Raw genomic sequence first — 23038 nt, 5'->3', positions numbered from 1 at the left:
TGCTGACGCGCTCCTGGGAGGAATCCTTTGAAGACTGTGGGCGGGACAGCCCCGCTGTGCACCAATGGGAGCACTCGGGATCCGCCCCCACGTTGCCCTCCCCAAGCCTGGCAGGGGGCGGGGCCGCGCCAGACGTTTCTCGCCTGCTCCCTAGGGGGCGCTGTGGCGTACGGGGCTTCGGCGGGGTCGCCCTTAGCGGGAGCTCCACGCCCCCCACAGTCTACAGGCGGGGCACCCAGTAAGCAAGGATTCCGCGGCCCCGGGCGAGTACGCCCCGCCTCCTTTTGCTCCGGGCCCGCCCCGTCCCCGTCCCCCGCCCATCCCGAGGTGCAGCCGGCGCTGAGCGCGGCAGGCGCGGGAGCTGGCGCTGGAGCCGGAGCGGCGGCGGCGGCGGCGGCGGCGGCATTCACCGGGCGGCGGCGCGGGCTCTGGCACGGGCTTGGGCTCCGGCATGGTGCAAGCGAGCCTCGTCCCGGGAGAGCGGGGCCCGCGCGCGGGACCGGCGCCCGCGGAGCGGCGGCAGCGGCAGTGGCGGTGGTGGCTGCGGGCACAGACAGGCGGCAGGTGCTAGAAGCTGGGCTGGGCGAGGTGTATGCCCGCTGGGCTCCCGGGCCGCCGCCCCCTCACTGCCTGAGTCTTTGCCTCCCTCCGTGCTCGCCAGTTCGTCCAGCCCGCTGCCTCCGCGCCCCGGCCCATGGCGCCCCGTGGTTGAGTCGGCGCCGCCAGGGACCCCTCCCGCGGGCCTCCCCGGGGCGCGCAGATCTCAGAGCCGCGCGCCCACCCTCCGCGGAGCCTCCCTCCCTGCCTCGCCCGAGCCGGGCGGGACCATGGCTGCGAAGCTGCGAGCGCATCAGGTGGACGTGGACCCGGACTTCGCGCCGCAGAGCCGGCCGCGCTCCTGTACCTGGCCTCTGCCGCAGCCGGACTTGGCCGGCGACGAGGACGGGGCGCTGGGCGCAGGAGTGGCCGAGGGCTCCGAGGACTGCGGGCCGGAACGCAGGGCGACGGCCCCAGCGATGGCCCCAGCGCCGCCGCTGGGCGCGGAGGTCGGACCGTTGCGGAAAGCGAAGAGCTCCCGACGGAACGCGTGGGGGAACCTTTCCTACGCCGACCTCATCACCAAAGCCATCGAGAGCGCCCCGGACAAGAGACTCACGCTCTCGCAGATCTACGACTGGATGGTCCGCTACGTGCCCTACTTCAAGGATAAAGGCGACAGCAACAGCTCGGCCGGCTGGAAGGTGGGGCATCTGGGTTCCGGGCAGGCCACAGGGAGGGGGCTCTGGAACACCCCTAGGGGTCATGGAGTGCGCGCCCAGGGCGTAGGGCAGGTCGGTTGACAGGCAGAGGCGTGCTGGCAGCAGCTGTATTCATTCATGTCCCCTAGGAAGGACGCGCGGGATTGGAGGTCTGGTAGGGTGACAGGGGATACCTTTTCGAGGCATCCCAGAGGAATATCCCTGGGCTGTCATTGGGTTTAGTAGCATAACTCATTTCCAAGCCACGGACAGTGGAGAGCCCCCTTTGTTTTGTGTGACTTGTTTTACCCTCTCCACCAGGGTACCTGCTTTAAAGAGCTGGAGTCATGACCCAAGGCTCCTGTCTGCTTTCCCTCTCAAATCTCCCCTGCCCTTCCTGAAGCCGGCCCCATGGTGAAGAGTGCTAACAGATCATGGGCCCGCAATTCTTTCTGTGGGGTCGAGAGAGTTCATCCTGGAGCACCTACTAGTCGGGATGAAAAGCATGGCAGGTCATCCGAGAGGAGTTCTTCACGGGGCAGGTGTTGTCAGTCCCTTCCCTGGTACAGCATGGGGTGGGGGAGGTGCTTAAAGCTCCCTGCTGGTACTTGTGGGAAGGGTGTTGAGGTCTGGGGGTCTATTTCTACCCGCTCTAGGCAACTTATCTCTCAGCTCCCTGGCTTTCTGGGCCCAGATGCACTTAAGGAGTGGGACACCCCTAGAGAGTCCTCAGTGGCAGGCAGTGAAAGGGGAGAGCCATCTTGGGAGAAGACTTGGATGGGGGCTTCACTGGATTGTAGCTTCTAGAATCAGCTCCTTCTCTGGCCATCTTGTTGGGAAATGGGGCTAGACTTTGCATTTGAGGGTGAGGAGGTCTGAAGGGACTTCTTGAGGGAGAGGTAGTCACTATGAGGGCAACATGGCTGTGCCCAGAGATGAGGCTGTTCAGGGTGTTGATTGGCAGCAAGGTCTAAGGAGAAGGGCAGGGGCCATGGCCATGGCCAGATGTAGATGCACCTGGGTGCACTGTCCTGATCTGGGAGCCCACAGCTCCTGTGATGTCTGTACGATGGCATCTTCCTTGACCATTATGGGGCAGGAACACAGGACTCAGAAGTAGACTTGAGTCTCATCCCCTCCATTTTTCAGTGCCCCGCAGCTCAGTTCCCAGCAGAACACAACTTTCTCTCAAGTGTGCCCTGCCCTTGGGCCTGCTCTGCTTCTTGTTTGCTGAGTCCACCTTCCACTCCTTCCTGCAGATGTAGCCTCTATCCACAGGGGCACAGTCCCAATGCCTCCTCCAAGAAGCCTTCCCTAGCACTTGTTGACTAGCTCAGCCCCCCGCCCCCTTTTCCTAACTGTAAGGCATGCATTGTGGGTCAATCATGTGTGCCCTGCTTCCCGTTCCCTCCCTCCTTCACCTTTGAAAGACAGTGTCAGTGCAGGACTGTTCTGTCCCCATGACACCTTACAGAGAGTCTGGCCCAAGAAGCCATCAGTGTATGTGTACTGAGAGTAAAGAGATGGGGTGGATAGTAAAGAGGATGTGGATTGAGTACCAGGACCAGAGCTGGTCAGGAGGGCTTCCTGTAAGAGGAGGAGCTCCAGCAGGTTTGGATGGATGAAGGAGGCTGGGGAAAGATGGAAAGCAGGGACTTGAAGCTGGAAGCCTGGAGACAGCTGCGGTTCACTGAGCAAGCGTGTTGGGGCCGAGCTCTGAGCCAGACTCTTTAAAGCTCTCAGTAGTCCCTGAGCTGGATTTTACTATAACCATTTGTAGGGGAGGTCTCTGAGGCCCAGAGCACAAGAGTCAGTTAACTGCCTAAGGTCCCACTGCAGCCCAGGTGTGTCGCCCACCTCACCAGGTTCCACCATGCCTCTGGAACGTGCCTTGCTGGCCCCAGTGAGGGTGAGCTGCTGCTGACTTTGAACAGGGGGCGGACAGAACCTTAGGGGATGATGGCAGTGTGCTTGGAGATTTTTGAGCCCCATGAGTTCATTTCTCAAACTGTGAGACTGAGGCCTTGAGAGGTAATAGGACTCTCTCCTGAGAGTGTCAGAAAGGAGTGAACCCTGGACAAGGGCCCAAGTCTCCTGTCTGCCCATTGACTGCAGTTCCCACTGCACCACACTGGCCCTGCCTGTACCTCTCTCCCAGTCCTGGATGGGGGCACTGTGTGAGCAGCCCCAAGCTTGGACTCTTGCTCTTGGTGCTGGCTAAAACCACTCAGACACTGGAGGGGCTCTAATGCAGCCTGTCTCTTCAGTGGAGGTCCCCCTTTACCCTCCTGCTCCCCCAGGGTGCCTCCATTCGCCCTCATTCCTGGAACTTCCTGCCCCTGGACCCCTTCTGTCACTCCCAGTCAATTCCTTCAGAGGCCTGGGGGAGGAGCAATCTCCAGCTCCCCGTCTCAGCTTGACCAAGGCTTGGAACACCTCAGGTGCCAGGACTCGGCATCTTATTCCTTCATCCATTTCATCCTCCCCAAAAGTGCTGCTCTTGAAAGCCTGCATGGTACTAGACCTTTATTCCGTGGGGAATGTCGGGGGCGCGCTATGACTCCTTAAGGGAACCTAAGTTCTTGGCCCCACCTTCAGGAAGCATTGCTCCGAACCTTCCACATTAAGACACAGCGTTTGGAGACAGAAAAAGCTAGCAGGTGGGGCAAGGGGCTGGGAAAGTGGGTTCCATATTCTAGGGAGTCCGATGTTCTCTCACGGAGGGGGTGGCCTTGATCTTGGGTGTCTTCTTGGTTAGGGAAAATTAGGGAGATAGTTTTGTGATGGGGTGAAGGAACTGCTTGTTCAAAGGCAGAGAGGGGGAACTGTGCCTGCTGGATTTGGGGGTGCTTGCAGTTGCAGACTAGAGCCTAGGACTCTTGGGCTGGCAGGAAGTAGTCCTGGAAAGGCGGAGTGGTCACCTTCAGAAAGGAAGGGAAGACAAAGTCTGATGTACTGGGCCTTAGCCCTAAAGTTCCATCGGTGATGTGAAGAGGGTGTCCCAGTGCTGCAGGCCCAAGTCACCCAAACCAGAGGCCTGGAGAGTTAGGACTACCTGTGGTTGCACCATAAAGGCTAGTCCCATTCCCCTGGGGACAGAGTATCAAGCCTGGGGTCAGGGCTTGGCCAGGAGTGTAGTGGCCCAAGAGTTGTGGGTCCAGAGTAGAACCTCCCATTCCCTCTTAGCTCCTCCATAAATCCCCAGGTTCCTTTGGCTTTGGCCTCTTACGGGAAGCCTTCCTGGCTGCACTGTCCTGCTGTTCCTTCCACTGAACGCCTCTGGAGTTGTTCAACTCCTTTTGTGTTTCCTGGCTGCCAGTCCTTGGGGAGCTCCCAGGCCAGGCCTGGGCGCCTCCCATTTCTGTCCCTAGGCCCAGAGGGGTGGAGCCCAGTGGATGGGGACTTCCCCTCTCCCTCAAGGGCTGGTGCAGCTTAGCTGAGGGGTGGGATCAGAAGGCGGGTGCTAGCCCCATCTGGCCCAGGCCTGGCCCTGTAAGTTCCAGGTGGGGAGGGGGCTTGAAAGAGGGGCTGATCCCAAGGCCAGCAGCAGGGTCCTGCTCTTGACTCGGAGCAGCGGTTGGGAGAGTAGCACCCCCTCCCCCAAGCGCGCTCCACCAGGATGCCTTCCCCCTCCTTTGTCCTCGGGGATCCCCAGCCCCAAGAGCTTGTGGGGGTGCGGGAAGAGGCGGTGTGAGCCCCGATTGGGGGGGTGTCCTCACCCCCCTCACTGCACGAGCGAGGGGCTGGCAGCTGCCCGCCTCCTGGGCACGAGCCCGTGCCAGCCGCTCCTGGCACAGTTGCTGGCACGCCCGGCAGACTCCCACGGCCACCTGCTCACACCCACCCACGAGCGCTGGCGCGCTGCGGGCCCTTCCGGCTTCCCGGGCCTCCCAGCGCCCCTCCCCCGACGGCGTGCCCGGAGCCCCCTCCCCAATTCTCGGCTCCCCTAGGCCGGCCCTATGCGACCCAGACCCCCACCCTGCACAAGTTGGGGAGCTCTTGAGGCGGGGCTGCTGGGGGCCTCTGGGTTGCTGCGCCGCGGGGGGAAGGGGGGCCAAGAGGCAGCAGACAGACCGACAGACAGGGTGAGGGCCCCGCCTGCCACCTGGCGCCGCTCCAGCGGGACGATGGCGGGCAGCGCCGTGCCAGGCGGTAATTGCAGACAGACTAATTTAAAGAGATGAGACGGTTATTTTTAACTCGCGTTAAGGTAATGAACGGCGCGGGGGGTTTGTGGGTTCGAAAGTTCAGCGCCCTCCAGCCCCCACTTAATGCGGGTTGGGGGCTCGCTGCAGACCTTGAGGGCTCCACCTTTGGACTTACTCAGGTGTAGTATCGAAGGAAACTGAGGAACTGAGACACAGGGAGGCCCTGCCAGAGGACAGGGCTAGTGAATGCACCAAGCACATGTCACAGCAGATTCTCACCATGGCCCTCTTTCCAGATGTGGAAGTGACTTGCCTTGAGGTCACATACCTAGTAAGTACCAGCCCTGAGTGGTAGAACCCAGTTCTACCCCTTGAATGCCAGCATTTTCTGCGCCTTTGGGTAGGACTGGGGGTTTGGGTTTGGGAAGGGTTGGGGCTCCTTCTTGCAACCCAGCTTCTCCAGTTTTTGAGTGGCAGCTGGTGATGGCCAAGAGTTTGCCTTGGCCTTGCTAGGGCTGAGGGGTCAGGAACTGTGAGTGGCAGTGAGCCTCTTAGGTGGAGCTTCCTTGCCCTCTCAGCAGACTCACCAGCCCCTCCCTACACCTGCAGTGTGCCTGCTCCCACTTGGGGCTGAGTGACTGGGATGTAGGGCTGACACCTCCCCATTAGAGCCCCATCCACCTCCAGGTCAGACTTTGGGTCACCGAAGAAGTTGGAAGGTCTGATGCTGGAGGCCAACCTCCCATAGTCCGCTCTGACACATTTCTCTCAGGGACTGCCATTCACTGGGCAGACACGTCCTGGGAAGATGTGTCTTCTTCCCTGCAGGGCCCTGAAGGACCCACTGTGTCCAGCTGTAACCCTTTGTGGTCCTCTGGAGTCAGGGCTAGGCAAAGGTGGACAGGGCCCCCGTGGGAAACATGACTCAGTGTGTGTGTGTGTGAGATAGACTGCATCCTTCTCTCTGCTCCTCAGCGTCCCCCGGTGAGTCCAGAGGATGTTAACACAGTCCCTGGGTCCTTCCATACTGTGACTTACAAACCTTTTGGTACCAGGGGCTGAGAGGTTCGAGGTACTGAAAGGGCTTCTCACTGGTGGACACCTGTGACTGTGGGTGTGGATAGTCCTGAACCTGAGCCTCTTAAAGTTGCCTGCCCCTGGGGCTGGGGATTTAGCTCAGTGGTAGAGCGCTTACCTAGGAAGCGCAAGGCCCTGGGTTCGGTCCCCAGCTCCAAAAAAAAAGAATCAAAAAAAAAAAAGTTGCCTGCCCCTGCCCATGGCAGTACCCACGTGGCAACCATTCGGCTAGCACAAGGGAGTGCTCGTGGCAGCCCCAGCTGTCCCCAGAGCAGTCAGATGGGGGGGGCTCAGGGTGTTGGGTGGGTATCAGCTTGGGCTCTAGGGCCTGAGGAGGGTGCTTGGGGGGGACAGCTGGATCTGGAGCACCCCCCTTTTCCTGGCACCCCGGTTACTATGGAAACCCACTCCTGTTTAGGAAGGTTTGGCTGTTTGCTGCCTCTCCCCACCCCCCAACCCATATGTGGAGGTGGGAGGGGGCCAGGTGGTGTGTGGGGGTGGGGCCTCCCACACCCTACCCCCAGGGCCTCCCTCTTCACTAAGAGAAACCTTCCTGGTCTCTAAGGGGGCTGCCTGTCATGGGAAGGGGAATGAGAAGAGAAAGTGGGTGCTGGGCAGTCAGTCCTATCATTTGCACACATTCTCCCACTCCACCCTTCTTGAAATCTTTGCCAGATACTCATTTGTAGTCCCATTTTGCAGTCGAGGAAATTAAGGCATAGCTGGGAGAAGGCAGAGCCTAGACGGGGGTGCAGGCCTGTGCATGTCTACCCCATTTCTCTCGTCTGTCTCCCACTGTCAGTGTGGTGTTGCTTCCACATAGCCTTCCTGCTACAAGATCTTCAAGATCTGTTTTAGGATCCTAAGGCCCCTCAGTTCCCCTTGGAAGCCAACCAGGCCAAAACTGCTCTGGATCCCCGGGCCAGGCCCTCTGCTGGACTTGTCCAGACCTCACCTCCCACCTGTGTTTCCTGCCACCTCTATGCTTAGGCACCCTCATGCTGCCACCTTCACGAGAGACACTACCTCAGCCCACACCCCTGCCAGTCACCACATGGCGACCAAGGCAGCTCTCCTTGGTCGATCCCTTGGGATACCCTTCAGAAAATAAAATAGCTAGGGTGCTTGAGCATTTTGATTGAAGCCACCACCATCCAAGTGGTTCTGGAAGGCAACACATCTTCTTGAGGATCTTTGCTTAAAATCCTTAGCTGTCCACAGGCCTGGCTTGTCATCAGAGAGTCCCTGAAGCTTTGCACCAGCACACTTTCCAAATCTTTGGGCACGAGCACTGAAATCCATATTTTAATAGGTATGTCTGGTGACCAGTCATTCAGAAGCCACTTCTTAGATGGCGGCCTCCTGGCCTCCCAGCCTCCTTCCACCTGCCCTGTGTACTCACTGTGACCAGCTTCTTCTTTAACCTGCTTCCTAGCTGAGCCCCTGCTCCTCTTCCTCCCTACTGCCCGAGGGACTTGGACCTCATGCCATCGGTTTCAGGGGCCTGAGCCCCTGCTCAGCACCTATGTCTAGCCCGTGAATCAGAATTACCCTGTATAAGAGGGCAGCCACAAACCCCCCTGCCAGCCTCGGACGCCAGAGGGAGGTGTTGGAGAGTGATACTCAGAAAGCTCTCTGGGCCTGGAATGTACTGAAAGTGACAGCCACAGACCCTGTCCTAGCTAGTTTCCCACCGATAGAAGAGAGAATATATGTACAGTCCAGCACTGTTTGCCCTTCCTTGGGATGCAGACACCTAGTGTGATTCTCGAGGCCCAGCCCCCAACCTTCTCAACCTTTCCTGCCCCCTTCAGTCCTCTGACCCTTGCTTCAGCCACCTTGAACTACGTGTAGCTCAGGATCCCTCCTGCCAGGTGCCAACCCACAACACATTCTCTCAATGGATTCTTACAGCGGATCCATGAAACTATTGTTGTGGCCGCTACCCCACTGGCAGACGAGGAAACTAAGCGCGAAAGAAATCAAGAGGCTTCAATGATGTGTGGCAGGCAGCACTAAAATGTCCCAGGGCTGGCTTCAGCCTGGTCTAGCACTCTCTTTGCCCCCACAACTGGCTTTGTGCTCTCCCTTGAAGTCTGGCCCTGAGGCTTCTAGCATGGGCAATGGGCCCTAATTTCAGGCTGCCTTTCCTAGCAGACAGTGCCCCAGAAGCAGGGGCAGGGCAGTTTTCTGTCTCCTTGGTTTACAGACCCAGGACTAGGGGAATTATAATCCAAAACCACACACCAATGGGCACCTGCTAAGCAAAGCTGTCAGGACTGGCTCTGACCTTGAGGGGCTGGGAGATTAAGCTTGAGAGATGAAGTCCCAGAGTCCTGTGCTGACAAACACCATCAGGGCAGGACAGGACAGAAGGTCAGATTATCAGCTGTGGGTGTTTAGAGGCAGGGAAACAAGGAGGTCAAACCCTTGGGGCAACCTGAGGAACCCAGCAGGAGTAAAAGCTGGGAAAGCAAGAGTGACTTGAGATTGCAGGCAAGCTCAGACTCGGGAGCTGGCACTCCGGTGGGAGTGGTAAATGGGATGACACCAGCAGACAAATCACTCAAGAGTGACTTGTGTGGCAAGCACACGGTGGGACGAGACGAGCAGATGAGCCTGCGTTAGGTCCAGATGTCAGTCTGAGTTCCCTGCAGCTAGCCCACCATGTCTTAAGACTCTGGTGAGAATGGCTGGGTTGTGTATGTGGTAAGCATCTTAGGAAGCCAGTGGCATCAGTACAGCCTAGTTCTGCTTACCTTCCGTGTAGCTCTGAGCAGTTTCAGTCTTAGTTTCCTCCTCTACAAAATGGGATGATAGGCCTATGTCTGAGCTTAGAATTTCAGGAAAGATACCTGTAAAGTCCCCAAGAAGTCTTATCAGAGGTCAGTACTGTTATTCATTACTCTGTGAAAAAAAGCACAGTCTGCCTGTGTATAGATTAGGACTCCCTATGAATGCCCCTGAAAGAGGGGAGTGTGTGTGTGTGTGTGTGTGTGTGTGTGTGTGTGTGTGTGTGTGTGTGTACAGGTGGGCTATGTGTATGGAGGCCAGGTTTTGATGTGAGGTGACTTTCTCTATTGCCCGCAGCCTTATTTTCTGACACAAGGTCTCAATGGCTCTGAAGCTGACCTTTTTACCTAGCCTGGCTGGTAAACACCAAAGATCTCCTTGTCTCTGACCCCAGGCACTGGAGTTATGGCTGTATGCTTCCACACTCGGCCTGTACATGGTTGCTGGGGATCTGAGCTCAGTGCAGTGAACATTTCCCCATTGACACACACCCCAACCCCAAGGACCCTCATTTTCACAGAAAGAAAGCCACCTGCCCCAGGAAGTCCTCAAGCCTGGGGCTACCTGTCCCTAGCATAGTGGGTTCTCTTGGCCCCACTGCCAGGCTGTGTGATCTTGGGCAAGACCATTCCCACTCTGGTTCCTGGTTCTCCTTCTCCAATAATCTGGGAAGCTCTAAGGCCTCCTCCTTCTCCCTCCTGTCCCCTCCCCTGTCCTCAGCTGGCCTTGCCACCACCTCCTCTTGTAACCTGAGCTGGGCCTTAGGGAGGAGGGGCTTGCCCTCTGCCAGAGGCACCTGCCAACTAAGCAGATGTGAAGATGGAGGCCCCAGCAGGGAGAGTGAGGACTTAAAGCCAGCTAGGCCGGACAGGGGCAGCCACACTTAGCACACCCAGCCCAGCCTCTGGCCTCTGGCCCTGGAGCTCACCCAAGCACTTGTCCATTTTTTTCAGCAGACATTCGTGGTGTTCCAGTACGTTCTAAAGGACCTCTGAGGCTTCAGGAGGAGACAGATGGCAAATGAGGTTGCTGCCCTGGTCTGGGTGGGCTGCCCTGGGTTCTTGGAGTCCCTTGTCAAGGAAATAGAGGGCCAAGGGCAGCCCCCAGGGGCAAGGCCAGTGTCTGTGCGGGTGGCTGTGCCCCTGGGAGAGCAGATGGTTCTCTTGGCACTACGCCTGCTCCTCCTCTTTCTCCCCCAGGAGCCAGCCTGCAGGGCTCGGGCACAGCTGCGAGGCCTTCCCCAGAGCTGGGTCCAGGGCAGGGCTGAGTGAGGTCACTGCAGCTGCTCCCAGGGCCTGGGCAGAGGAGCAGGGAGGTGCTGCCTGCAGATAAGGGAGGTGATCAGACTAGAGGGGTGCAATGCCAAGTCTGAAGGGGTTGCAGTTAGGGGCTCTGGGGTGGAGCAGCTGAGAGCAGGTTGGTCAGCCCTACTTCTGTTCCAGGACAGTCCCAGAGCTTCTGCCAGGCCTAGGTTTCTCTTTAGAGCAGGGGTTCCTAACCTCCTTAATGCTGTGACCCTCTAGTACAGTTCCTCATGTTATGGTGACCCTCCAGCCATCAAATTATGTTGTGCTGCCTCATAATTTTAGTTTTGCTATTGTTATGAATTGTAATGTAAATATCTGATATGCAAATCCCAAAGCAGGTCGTAACCTACAGGTTGAAACATTCTTGTTGAGAGGCGTCTCAGAGCAGGGGCTCTGGATTGGCACCTGTCAAACCCTCAGAAGGTTGGCTCAAATGCTTGGTGATGTGGTCATAACATACCACAATGAAGTGATAGTATTTAATATATGGTATCTTACCCAGACATGGTGATCCTAGCACCAAGGAAGGCGGGGCAGTGTGCAGCTGGGCTATATACTGAGATCCTATTTCAAGAAAAGAAAAAAAAAATACTTTTTCCCAATTATGCTGAATTCTCCTGAGGAGTCAGAAAGCTCTGAGGAAGACACAGGAGGCCATGGTTGCAGGAGCCTCTGGGGAGACCAGGCCAAAAGGGAGACTCAAGAGGACCCTGGTAGCTGGTGGCAGGGTCTTAGGGACTGCTCGGTGGAATCTTCACTGGTCCAGGCATGAACAAGTCAGACACTATTGAGGGCGCCCCCTTCCTCCACGCTCTGTCATCCCCACACACTTCAGTGGAGGAGGCAGACTCTGGGATAATAAAACTCCGGTCTGCAGTTAGCACTGTTGTGGGGCAGTCCACTGTCTCTGGGGCTGGTAGGAGGGTTCAGGAGCTCAGATCAGGCCTGATGAAGGAGTAGAACCTGAGATGCAGAGAGGGAGGGACTTGAGAATAAAGTGTGCAGAAGCACCCGGGTGGACATGATGGTTGGCAGCCCAGATGCCTGCTGTTTGGGGAACGTGGCTCTTGAGTCTCTCTCTATAGTTGAACTGGAGCCCAAGGCTGTGGGGCAGGAGTGAGCTTGGACCTCTATTGCTGGTTTGTCGTTTGCCCGGGCTGATTCTGTGAGCTCTTCTGTGTCAGGGGAAGGGAGAGGAGAGAGGAATACGGTTGTGTATTCTGGCCCCTGACTTCCTATCTTGCTTCAATATTTGATTCATCCTGGATCCTGGCTGCTCACTACTGTCCTGGTGACCCTAAGCCCACTAATGGGCACTTGTGGCTCTTTGCCCCCAATCTGCCCTCCTCTATAGCAGACCTTAGTACTGATGATTTACGTGTGACCTTCAGATCCTGACATCATCTACCAGGAAGCCTGCCTGGACTGAACATCCCAACTCCACCTCAGACAAAAGGGCAACCCCACCCCCAGCTGTGGGTCTGTCTGACTCAGATGTGTGCTCCTGGAAAGGTGGGGACTCTAGGAATAAAGTGAAGGGTAAGGCACGGGGTCAGGTCTACTCCTGGACCTCTGAACCAGGAAGGATGAGAGCTGGAACTGTGGAATCCTCCCTACGCATGCTGGAGTTGTAACAGGGGGCGGAGACCCACAGGTGTCTCTGAGACTGAAGCTGGGTCATCATCACCATCGTGCAGATAAAGTTAGTCTCTGAAGAGAGGGCCTGAGCCGAGATTTCTGCCTATTATGGAACCTGTAGAGACTCCTCTGCACCTGATGGTGTTTGGTGGGGTAATAGAAGACCTAGGACTGAACTCCCCATCTTGAAATCCTCCAGGAACCAGGGAAAGCAGGAGACAGTGTTGGGTTAGTAGTAGGCAGTAGGTACAGAGTTTGCATATCCTGGCTCTGAGGAAAGCCAGAAGAGCCTGAGCTTGTCAGCCAAGACAGGGATATCTACTGGGATGGACATGGTGGGGAGCAGTGTGGGAAGAGCCTGGGCTGTGGAAACCAAGAACCAGAGACCTGAATCTTGCTTCCTCACTTCTAGCTTTGGGGCTTCAACCTGGAAGTCATTAAACTCACCAGAGCCTCAGTTTCCCCCTTTGCAAACTAGTGGTCTCTTCTTGGGGGTTGATTGTTAAGACAAAAGAACCTCTCATCCACCTGGCATGCAGCAGTGACACTTCCCTCCTGGGTCAGTACCAGAAGCACATGCCAATGGCATGCTGGAGCTGGGCTCACGCACAAGAACCGTTGTGCACACTGCTTTCCAGTTCCTCACTCTGTGACTTCACACTGGCAGCCTCACTGGCCTATGACGGGAGGATTCGTGCCACAAAGCGGTGACAGCTACAAATCCATCAGCTGGGTTCCCGCCACCCACGGAGTGCTGGTTGCTAATCATTTACCGTCACACCACTGAATTGTGCCCCCCCAAGAGGGCAGCCTTCCTCATGCTCCCTTCCCAGGATCACAGGACCAAAGCAGAGAGCAAGGAAGTCCACAGAATCCCAGAATCCACTCTGTTGGCCTCTATCATCCTAGTGGGGACAGAAGGAGAGACGAGACAGACAGTGGTGGAGCTCTGATTAGGTCAAGCAACTTAAAAGGCAAAGTCTGCATCCCCTTCTTGGCCTGGAAAAGTTGCATATAGTTGAAGCAATGCAGCCCCCAACCCCTTGCAGGGAGGGACGCCAAGTAAGGGGACAGATCTCTCTCCTTTCCACTCATCATTCCCCACCCCTCTGCCAAAACCTGGCAGGTCCCGGCTGGAGAAGTAAGATTGGATGAGGTTGAGCTGTTGGGGAATGAAGCTGTGCTAGAAGGAGAGATGAGGCTGTACCGGAAGATAAACGAGGTGGTACTGTCAGGGAATGAGGTGGTACTAGGAGGCAAGGTGAGGCTGCATTACTAGATAAATGAGGTTGTACTGTCAGGGGGATGGAGTGTACTTGTAGGAGAGATGATGTCCTGCTGGATCGGCTGGGTCGCACCATCGGAGAACACAGCCACACCACAGGAGGAAGGAAGGCGTCCGACTTGGAGGATAAATGAAGGTGTCCTGCTGGATAAATGAGGGGCCCCGTCAGGTGAATGGAGTGCTGTTAGCAAATGAGGTTGTACTTGCTGGATAAATGGGACTGGTGTGCTGGATAAATGGGGTTGTGCTGTCAGATGAATGCATTACTGCTCGTGGGCGAAGGGTGTCCTGGGAATAGATGAGGGTGTCCTGATGGATAGATGAGCTGTCACTGCCAGGTGGATCAGACCCTATCCGTGGGGCAGGCACCAAGGTCGAGGTCATTCTGACCTGCTGAAGCTCTTGGGGTGTCTCCTGGCCTAAGGGAACAGTGTAGTGGGAGGTCTGGGTGTAAGTCAGCCTGGGGCAGTCTGGGAGCAGGTGGAGGCCTGGAGTCAGCAGCTGCCTGTGAGCACTTCTTCAGAGTGCCGGGAAGCCTGTCCCTTCTCCACTGTGGTGGGCCCGACTTTTCCTGCATCCCTGCTTGCTGTTCATCCTATCCTGAGTTTGCTTCCTAACCTAGTTCAGAAAAGTCCCTTTTGTGTGCCAGCCAGGGCTAGTTCACTCAGATCTCCCTACAACCCAGTATCATGTATGCATGTCTCTTATTCCTTTACCGAGCAAACTTTTAAGTGCCTAGTATATGCCAAACACATGGAGCAAAGAAAAAAAATGGGGTGGGGATAGGTCACTACCCTTACAGAAGTCCTAATGCAAGGCCATCAGACAGTAGGTAAATGATCAAGTTACACAGAGGCTGAGTAGCCCTTCCCCGAAATGCTTGGCCACAGATGTTACAGATTACAAAACTGCTTTAGATTCTGGGATATTCACATAGACTTGGAGCATCCCTAACCCACAAATCTGAAAGCTATGACTTAAAAGTTGGCAGATTTTGGAGCATTTTTCAGATATAAGATTTTCAAGTTAGTATTCATCGGGTACTCATTTCAACTTTATTAACCCAGAAGGCGATAGCCTTAGAAAATTTCACACCGGGGAGAGGCAGATGAGAGAATTCTGTGAGCATCCAGAGGGAAAGACATCTGACCTGGCAGGTTTGGAGGCGAAGGAGGGATTGTGGAGGGGGCACCTGAGAGGTCACGGAGGGTGTGTGGGTTGTGACTGGACCTTTGTTCATTGAGGCATGGGGGGAGCATAGGAGGGTTGGAGAGGATGTCAGGTGGTTAAGCATACTTGTGTGAAGGTGCTGCAGGGAAGCAAAGGTGGAAGCTACAGCTGTTAAAGGAACTGGAGCTTCAAAGTACCTTGCCCCAGGGTCGTGCCGCTCCTGTGTGTTGGAGCTGAAACTGACGTCTGGACCCAGTGCCAGAGCCCATGCACTTGGCCATGTGCATTCTTGCCAGGCTTCTCTCCCTAGTGGGTGGACCCCAAGAGAGTATTCACCCAGGCCCTGGTGCTGAGGAAGAATGAGGAAGGCACGAATATAACCTGCTGTCCTTTCTTCTGCCCCTACCTCGTTTCCCTGGGGCCTGAAATCAGGGAGGTCTTATCTTCCCTAGGAGACCGTGCCAAGCCTAGATGTACATGCGGGATGTGGGAGGCCCCAGAAGCTGAGCCCAGCCCTGGGCATCCGGGGAGCTTGGGCATGCCTGGGCCGTGCCTGTGGTGGTGGGTTGCTAAGCGACTCCATGAGGGAGCCCTGGTTACTGCTGCCTGGTAGAGGCGTCTCCCTCTTCTACCTCCCTCACCTCCTTCATGGCCTCTGGCCTCCCAGGAGGCCCTGTGGGCAAGCCAGAGTTGTCACCAGTGCTTGCCACTGGATCTTGGCTGGGAGCTCTGATTGGCACCAGGTGTCTAGGTCCTAGGGAGATGTGCTAAGGTGCAGGGCGTGGGCCTCTCTCAGGGGCATAGCCCTGGTGCACATCCAGTACAGAGCCTAGCTTTGAAGTCAGAGGCCTCAGCTCCAGGCCACCCCTCTGGGCAGCCCTGAGCAAAGCCTGGTACCCATCTGAGCTCAGCTGCCCTATCCGTGTGGCTTGCAGAACCCCTCCCTCCACAGGCCTCATTCATGGAGAGTGAAGGTGCTGAGTGGGCAGGGCTTCCCCACACTAGGGCTCGAGTGTATAATGATTCAGATTTGCCTCAGGTTTCATTTATGAAAAACGAATCGTGCTTGGGGATGGGGGGGGGCAGGTGTTGCAGACTTCTAGATTTGACCATTTCAGAAACTGTCTAGTGTCAAACTGGAAAACACAGAGAGCAATTGGCCCAGGTCATCAGCGTATGTGAAGAGATAGCCCCAAAGAGGAGGACTGGCATCCCCAGGCCAGACTTGGTAGAGTGGGTGGAGGAGTGCCAAGCTGGGGGTCAGGAGGCCTGGGTGCATATCCTGGGACGCCAGGTCCGAGGCCACTTTGGACACATTCTTTCTTTTCCCTGTGCTGTGAGAACCATGGTGTGAAACAAAGGCTTGAACTCCTAGCCTCCTGGCTGAGTCCAGGGTGAGGGCAAGGGGAGAAGGCTGCGAACTTTCATGGACCTCTTTAAGGTCATAAGAATCGGGGTGTGTTTAAAAGCAATTGCAAAGTTCTCAAGAGGAAGCACAGAACTCGTAGGCCGTCTTGACCCCGAAGTGCATACTTAGCCTTCTTCCTGGGTGGCTCCTGGGCATGGTCTGCATAGGAGTACTGGCTTCCCAAGAGTCTTTTCAAACTCTCTGACCTTCCCAGCCTGTGGCAGAATGGAATGTCCTCCACAAAGACCAACCTGAAACCATATTTGGGTTTGTGCCAAACAAGCTTCGTGACCTTGGCAACTTGTCTCTGAGCCACGCCCTCTTTGTTGGGAACTAAGCTCCCCAGTCCCTGACTCTATAGGGTTTAGCAGATGCACTGGGCCTGGCTAGGTGCAGTTACTTGGCAGTGCTCTTCCTCAGCCCTCAGTACTCTGAGCCAGACTGGCCCAAGACAGAAAGCAGTACTGCCAATGGACTTCCATCCCAGCAGGACTGGGAGAGTGGGAGGTGGAGCTTCTGGCAAGGCAGATAGTCCTGGGGGGGGGGGGGGATGGCTGGAGTCTCCTGGGAACTGAACGCAGGTGTGGGGGAGGGGCAGGGAGCCAGGTGGATGGGCGGGCACAGGAAGGGAGTATCTACCTGAGGGAACATCATTCCCTTGGGGGCCAGCTACCCTCCTCACAGGGCCTCAGGAGAAGCCAGGCAGGGCAAGGCTGGCAAACTCCAGCTGTTGCCTCCAAGTCCATAAAGTGCCAGAGACAGCCAGCATGGTGGAGCTGCAAGAATGGAGACTGTTGGGGACAGGAGAGAGAACCCTGGCAGATTAGTGGTTAGGGTGTGCCTAGGTGGATTAGCAAGTTAAGACCAAGTTCAGGGGTCTGGACAGAGCTGGAGTGGTGCCCGGCATCACGGCCTAGCCATGGGGCTGTGGGCAAATTACATCATGCTTCTGTCATGTGGTGGACGAAATGGGGTAATGCTGGCCTCCCCAAGTGGTTGATGCCCCGGCAGAGCTTAAGTCTTGGTGTTGAGATGGTGACCAAGCAGGTTTGTTGAGTCTATGGGTAAGGTCTGACTAGACAGAGCGGTTTAGGAGCACCTGGGGTGTTCCGAGACATCGAACCGCACCCATTAGCTCATGTAATGATCCAACAGCCTCAGGAGATGGTGATGACCGCAGTGTGTGTCTCAGAGTAGCTCAGAGACTGATGCACAGCCATGGTCACACAGCCAGGTGACCAAATAGCCAGGCATCCTGCCCAGTCCTCGGCTAGCCAAGGCCCAAGCTGTCTGCACAACAGTACCTGAACAGGAAGGTCAAGGCTACTGGAAAGGGGGTCCAGGAGATTCTACACCAGGTTTGTGTGGAGGTCAGGATGGTGGAGCTGTGAGCTCACCTTGCCTTCCTCTGTCCTCAGAGCAGGGCTGTCCAAAGCAGATAGTGACCCTGAGGTTACTCTTGATTGGCACAATAGAAATTAAGTGGAGGATATAGGCAGGGTGACAGAAGTAAAGGCCAAGTGGTACTGAGAGACAGCAGGCAGGCCTATGCAACCCTACTTACACAAGCTTCTTTGGCTGTAGGAAGTTCTTCCTGACTGTAAATGGAGAATGTGTGGAAAATTGTATAAAGGTCTCACAAGGAAGGGGCTTTGGGGACAGAGCTGAGCCAGGTGGGTCAGAGGGACACAGGAGTAGCTCTGAGGTCTCCTTGGTTAATCCTGGGCTCAATCTCCAAAACGTCTTGGGTTTATAGACTTATAACCTTATGGAGTATCCTGGGCATCCCCACCTCAGCCTGTTCTGCTTTCTCTGGCCAGGCCTTCCCACAAAGGGTTAACAGTCCTCTCTACCTGCAGTTGCATTTTAAAGACACGAAATTAAAGCAGGTAATTTATTCTCCCCACACACGAAAGAGCAATTAGTTCTAAACAGGGCTTAATCAGTCACCGCGAGATTGATTTCTGGAGCCCTGGGTTTTCGGGCTCCTGGCTCCATGCCAGGCTGGGGAGGGAGGGGGGCGGACAAATGAGCCGCAGCAGTGGCATGAGCCCTTACATAATCTGCTGGGGGGCCCCTCACAGTCTAGCCAGCCCCTCCAGAGGTTTGGCTGAGTTTGGAAGATGGGGTCCTGCTCTCCTGCTGAGGGATGGCACAGGTTCAGAATAGAGCTCAAAGTGAGCCTTATCCCTTAAGCACCAGCCCTGCCCTTTGGCAGTGTCTACTTGGGAGGTGGAGCAGGGCAGGGCAGGGGCACATTTGGGGTAAAGGATGGGCATTCTGGATTTGTCCAATGTGGTACTTAACCTGCACTCTCGTTTTACCTCCCTTTACCCCCATTGATCCTTCTATTTCTTCCCGTCCTTTTCTGACCCCCCTCCTTTCTTTCTCCCTGTTACTTTCCCCTGGATCCCCTCTTCCTGCCACCCATGCCCCTATCTCTGGCCACAGAACTCCATCCGGCACAACCTGTCGCTGCACACCCGGTTCATCCGCGTGCAGAATGAGGGGACTGGCAAAAGTTCATGGTGGATGCTGAACCCCGAGGGCGGAAAGACGGGCAAGACCCCGAGGCGCCGGGCCGTGTCCATGGACAACGGGGCCAAGTTCCTGCGCATCAAGGGCAAGGCGAGCAAGAAGAAGCAGCTGCACCTGCCAGAGCGGAGCCCGGACGACAGCCCTCCGGGCGCACCGGCTCCAGGGCCCATGTCAGCCTCCGCCAAGTGGGCCGCCAGCCCGGCCTCGCATGCCAGCGACGACTACGAGGCGTGGGCTGACTTCCGCGGCAGCGGGAGACCCCTGCTCGGGGAGGCGGCCGAGCTGGAGGACGACGAGGCCCTGGAGGCCCTGGCACCCTCCTCGCCACTCATGTACCCAAGCCCCGCGAGCGCGCTGTCGCCCGCCCTGGGCGCGCGCTGCCCGGGCGAGCTGCCGCGTCTAGCCGAGCTGGGAGGTCCGCTGGGCCTGCACGGTGGTGGCGTGGCCGGGCTGCCCGACGCCCTGCTGGACGGCGCGCAGGACGCGTACGGGCCGCGGGCACGCGCCGGGACCCCCTCCTACTTTGGCGGCTGCAAGGCGAGCGCCTACGGCGGGGGCGGGGGCTTCGGGCCGCCTGCTCTGGGCTCGCTGCGCCGCCTGCCCATGCAGACCATCCAGGAGAACAAGCAGGCCAGCTTCGCGCCGGCCGCCGCGCCCTTCCGCCCCGGGGCGCTGCCCGCGCTGCTGCCGCCGCCTCCGCCCGCGCCGAGGCCCGGTCCGCTGCTGGGCGCGCCCGGGGAGCTGGCGCTGGCCGGCGCGGCCGCCGCTTACCCAGGCAAGGGAGCGGCCCCGTACGCGCCGCCGGCGCCCTCGCGCAGTGCCTTAGCCCACCCCATCAGCCTTATGACGCTGCCCGGCGAGGCGGGCGCCGCCGGCTTGGCCCCGCCGGCCCACGCCGCAGCCTTCGGGGGTCCGCCTGGCGGCCTCCTGCTGGACGCGCTGCCTGGGCCCTACGCGGCCGCAGCAGCCGGGCCTCTGGGTGCAGGACCGGACCGCTTCCCGGCCGACCTGGACCTCGACATGTTCAGCGGGAGCCTAGAGTGTGACGTCGAGTCCATCATCCTCAACGACTTCATGGACAGCGACGAAATGGACTTCAACTTCGACTCAGCCCTGCCTCCGCCTCCCCCAGGCCTGGCTGGGGCGCCGCCCCCTAACCAGAGCTGGGTGCCGGGCTGAGGGCCGCCCTGCGTGGCCTGGGTGCCCCGGTCCCGTTCCCATGGGGCCTCTGTCTTCCCATCCCGACCCCCGGGTTCCCACTCCCCCGACCCAGCTCCACTGGAGGATCCAGGAGGCAACCCCAGCCCAGCTGGAGACATCCCTCCGAGCTGAGCGCAGAGGGAGGTGGGAAGGAGCGGCTGGGACACCTTGCCAGTCCTGTCCGAACTCCTAAGACCTCCTGCTGGGGCTGGAGGCCTGGGAGAGATGGCTGAGGTCCGGCTAGGTGGGAGTGGGGAAGATCAAGGCGGATGGCCCACTGTGGATGCTTACCCTGGAAGCCCCCTACGAAGTGGGGAAAGGGCATTTCTGAACCTTCAGTTCCTATTGCTGGGTCCTTTGTGACGCTTAGGCCACCCAACTCCAATCTGATTCTCAAATGACACTTTCCCTCACTGGCCATAGACCCACCACACGAAGCCAGCAACCCTCTCGTTCACACCTATCTTGGTCATCCATTCCGCTCAGTCCTCTGGTCCTCAGCTACCCTCTGGTTCAGTCTCCCATCTTAACCAGTCCTGGCACCTCCTCTCTCCTGTCAGCCAACCCCACACTCCTTCAGTACTGGTCACAGCCTCTCCAGCGGGCCTCAGTTCCAGATCCATCCCCCAATTCGACACCCCTAGTCCTGGCCCTTCTCTCCCATATTTATAAGTGTCCGGTCGGGGCGGGCGGTGGGCGCGGCGTCCCCGGCGCATATCGTAGGCAGTGTACTGTGGCCGTGCCGTCAGCGTGTGCGTGTGCGTGTGTGCCGTGTCGAGGCCGTGTAGAGTGCATTGTACAGCATATTTTCATGAATAAAATTGTTTTAAATATTTCCCGAGCCTTGGGTTAGGAGGAGGGGGTGGTGGTGATGAAGGGGATTGGTAGGGGTGATGCCAGGGTTCCTGTTTGCTGCAGCCATCAGGGCTTTTTATCTGGACACACGACCGGAGATCTACTTAGCTCTACATTGGTTAAGCACCTACTGAGTTCCTGCCGCTGGGAATAGTCTTTGTAGAGTTCTGCACCTGTTTTGTTTGTTTGTTTTTGGTTTTTTTTTTTTAAACACATGCAAGCAGAAAGTTTCCTGCCTGGGGAAATTCCTTAATCAAGGCTGAGGGGTTGGGAGAGGGGTGCAGGTGTTAACTGAGAATCTGTGACTACCAAGCCTCCTATTAGCACAAGTTTCATTCCCATTAAACAGATGAAAAACAAGGCCAGAGAGGGAAAATAATTTTGAAAGATACTGGTTAGAAGAAGAAGAGGGAGAGGGAAGAGGAGGGGGAGGAGGAGGAGGAGGGGGAGGAGGAGGGGGAGGAGGAGGAGGGGGAGGAGGAGGAGGGGGAGGAGGAGGAGGAGAAGGAGGAGGAGGAGAGCCAGGGAAGCACAAACTTCTGTAGGACTTTATCTAGTTCCTCTACTTTGCCAGCTGTGTCACCTTGGGCCCTGTGTTAGTTACTTTTTTTCATTGCTGCAACAAAGTACCTGACAAAAGTAACAAAACGAAGGAAGGAAGGAAAGACCGGCTCCTTTTGCCTCACACTTTGAAGGTGAAGTCCATGATAGTGGAGAAAGTATGGCAGGCAGGAATATGAGGCAGCTGGTCACATTGTATCTACAGTCAGTAAGTGGGAGGGGGGAGGGAAAGAGGGAGGGAGGGAAAGGGGAGAGAGGAGAGAGAGAGAGAGAGAGAGAGAGAGAGAGAGAGAGAGAGAGAGAGAGAGAGAAGAGAGGAGAGAGGAGAGAGGAGAGAAGAGATTGGTGTGTGTGTCCAGGAGCACACTCACACCACAGTACACATGTGAACGTCAGAGAACAAGTTTCTGGAGATGATTCTCTTTCTACCCTATAGGCCCTGAGGATCAAACTCCAGTCATTAGGATTGGTGGCAAGCCCCTCTACCCACTGAGCCATCTTAAGGGCTTCCTGGTTTATATTCAATCTGGGACCTCACCTCACAAGGACAGTCGTCATATTCCGAGTGGATCGTCCCTCTTCAGTCAAACCTCTTTGGAAACAGCGTTATAGACAAGCCTCTGGGTGTGTCTCCTTGGCGATTTTAATTCCAATCAGGTTGACAATAATTAACTGTCACAAGCACAGCTCACTTTCTGTAGCCTTATTTTCCCAGTCTGTACTAGATCATCTAGCCTCCATCTGAGCTAAATGAGAGATGCGAAATAGGCAGGTCCTGCTCTGGTCCATTTGTCAGGAAGGAAGCACCTGCTCAAATCCAGTTCTTGTTCCAAGACTCTGCCTTGGGGACATTTGGAGGCTCCTGGGTGTTGACTTGGGTATGGACAATAGAGCAGACTGTAATGAATGGAGGAGCCAGGGAGATGCTGCAGTGGTGTTTCACCTTTGGGCTTGAAGGATGGTTGACATTGGGAGAGGAAGAGGGAGAGACAGGAAACGGCATAGAGTCAAGAAGCTCATGAATTTCAGAGCCAAAAGCCATTAAATGGGGTTACACGCTCAGAAATGGAAAGGTTGCTGGTGGCAAAGACACCAACAGGCAGTAGAGGAAAAGAGACAGGGCAAAACCATGGGTGCTGATGGTGAGTGACTGACCAGGGAATGGGGGAGGCATTTTATTTATTTATTTATTTATTTATTTATTTATTTAGCATTTGGAAGGCCTGTGCCTTGGTTGTGGAATGGACATGAAGTAAGGGGGTGATGAGTCAGTGATGCGGTGTACTTGGACAGACAGGTGTTCCCTGAGGTGGGCAGCGCAGAGGACGGAGAAGCCCCAGAGAAATGATTCCATTTGAATTACAGCCTGCGGGGATCCAGAGGAGACACATCCAGGAGCACTTCCATCCCATGAATGGCATTCTCAGCCTTTGGGCATCTCGGAAGAGGGGGAGGTCGGAGCCCTGGAAGACATCTCTCTGAACTGGAGAGGGAGTTCAGTGAATCAGAAGTAAAGATGTTATCATGGGGTGTCGGGAAGGCTTGGGGGGCACTGCAGAGCGGGGTAAAGAAAGAATCTCTGCTGTCTGGCTCTACTCTGACTCACTGGGGTTAGCTTCTCAGCACCAAAAGAGAAGACCACCAGCTGAGAAGCGATCGAGTGGGGAAAAGAAAGGTAAGACACTACTGAGGTCCTTGCAGTTTGTGAAAGACTGTCAGGTGCTAGAAAGGATACCGGATTCTCTTGTCACCAGGGGCTCCCCAACCCCTGCTTTTTTTTTTTTTTTTGGTCTGGAAGGCTAGGCACAAGCACGTGTCTA

General features: G+C 56.5%; 1 protein-coding gene across 2 annotated transcripts; it reads left to right on the top strand.

Annotated features, from left to right (window-relative positions):
- The first annotated feature begins 324 nt into the window (after positions 1-324).
- Foxo6 (forkhead box O6) lies at positions 325-20637 on the top strand. Of its 2 annotated transcripts, XM_087549279.1 has the most exons (3): positions 325-1241; positions 17885-17953; positions 18516-20637. In XM_087549279.1, exons 1-3 carry the CDS (start codon positions 828-830, stop codon positions 19779-19781), a joined length of 1749 nt encoding a protein of 582 aa, XP_087405405.1. In that variant the 5' UTR covers positions 325-827; the 3' UTR covers positions 19782-20637.
- The last annotated feature ends 2401 nt before the right edge of the window (positions 20638-23038 follow it).

The sequence above is a fragment of the Rattus norvegicus genome, chromosome 5, assembly GCF_021556685.1.
Source record: "Rattus norvegicus strain SHRSP/BbbUtx chromosome 5, alternate assembly SHRSP_T2T, whole genome shotgun sequence".
Taxonomy (NCBI): domain Eukaryota; kingdom Metazoa; phylum Chordata; class Mammalia; order Rodentia; family Muridae; genus Rattus; species Rattus norvegicus.
The sequence above is the reverse complement of the archived record's forward strand: the minus strand, read 5'-3'. Positions and strand labels throughout refer to the sequence as shown.

Excerpts from the sequence above, each read along its gene's own strand:
- Foxo6 (XM_087549279.1), top strand. The coding sequence starts at position 828 with ATGGCTGCGAAGCTGCGAGCGCATCAGGTGGACGTGGACCCGGACTTC. Across the intron at positions 1,242-17,884 it reads ACAGCTCGGCCGGCTGGAAG|GCCTTCCCACAAAGGGTTAA; the intron begins GTGGGGCATCTG and ends TTCTCTGGCCAG. Across the intron at positions 17,954-18,515 it reads AAGACACGAAATTAAAGCAG|AACTCCATCCGGCACAACCT; the intron begins GTAATTTATTCT and ends CTCTGGCCACAG.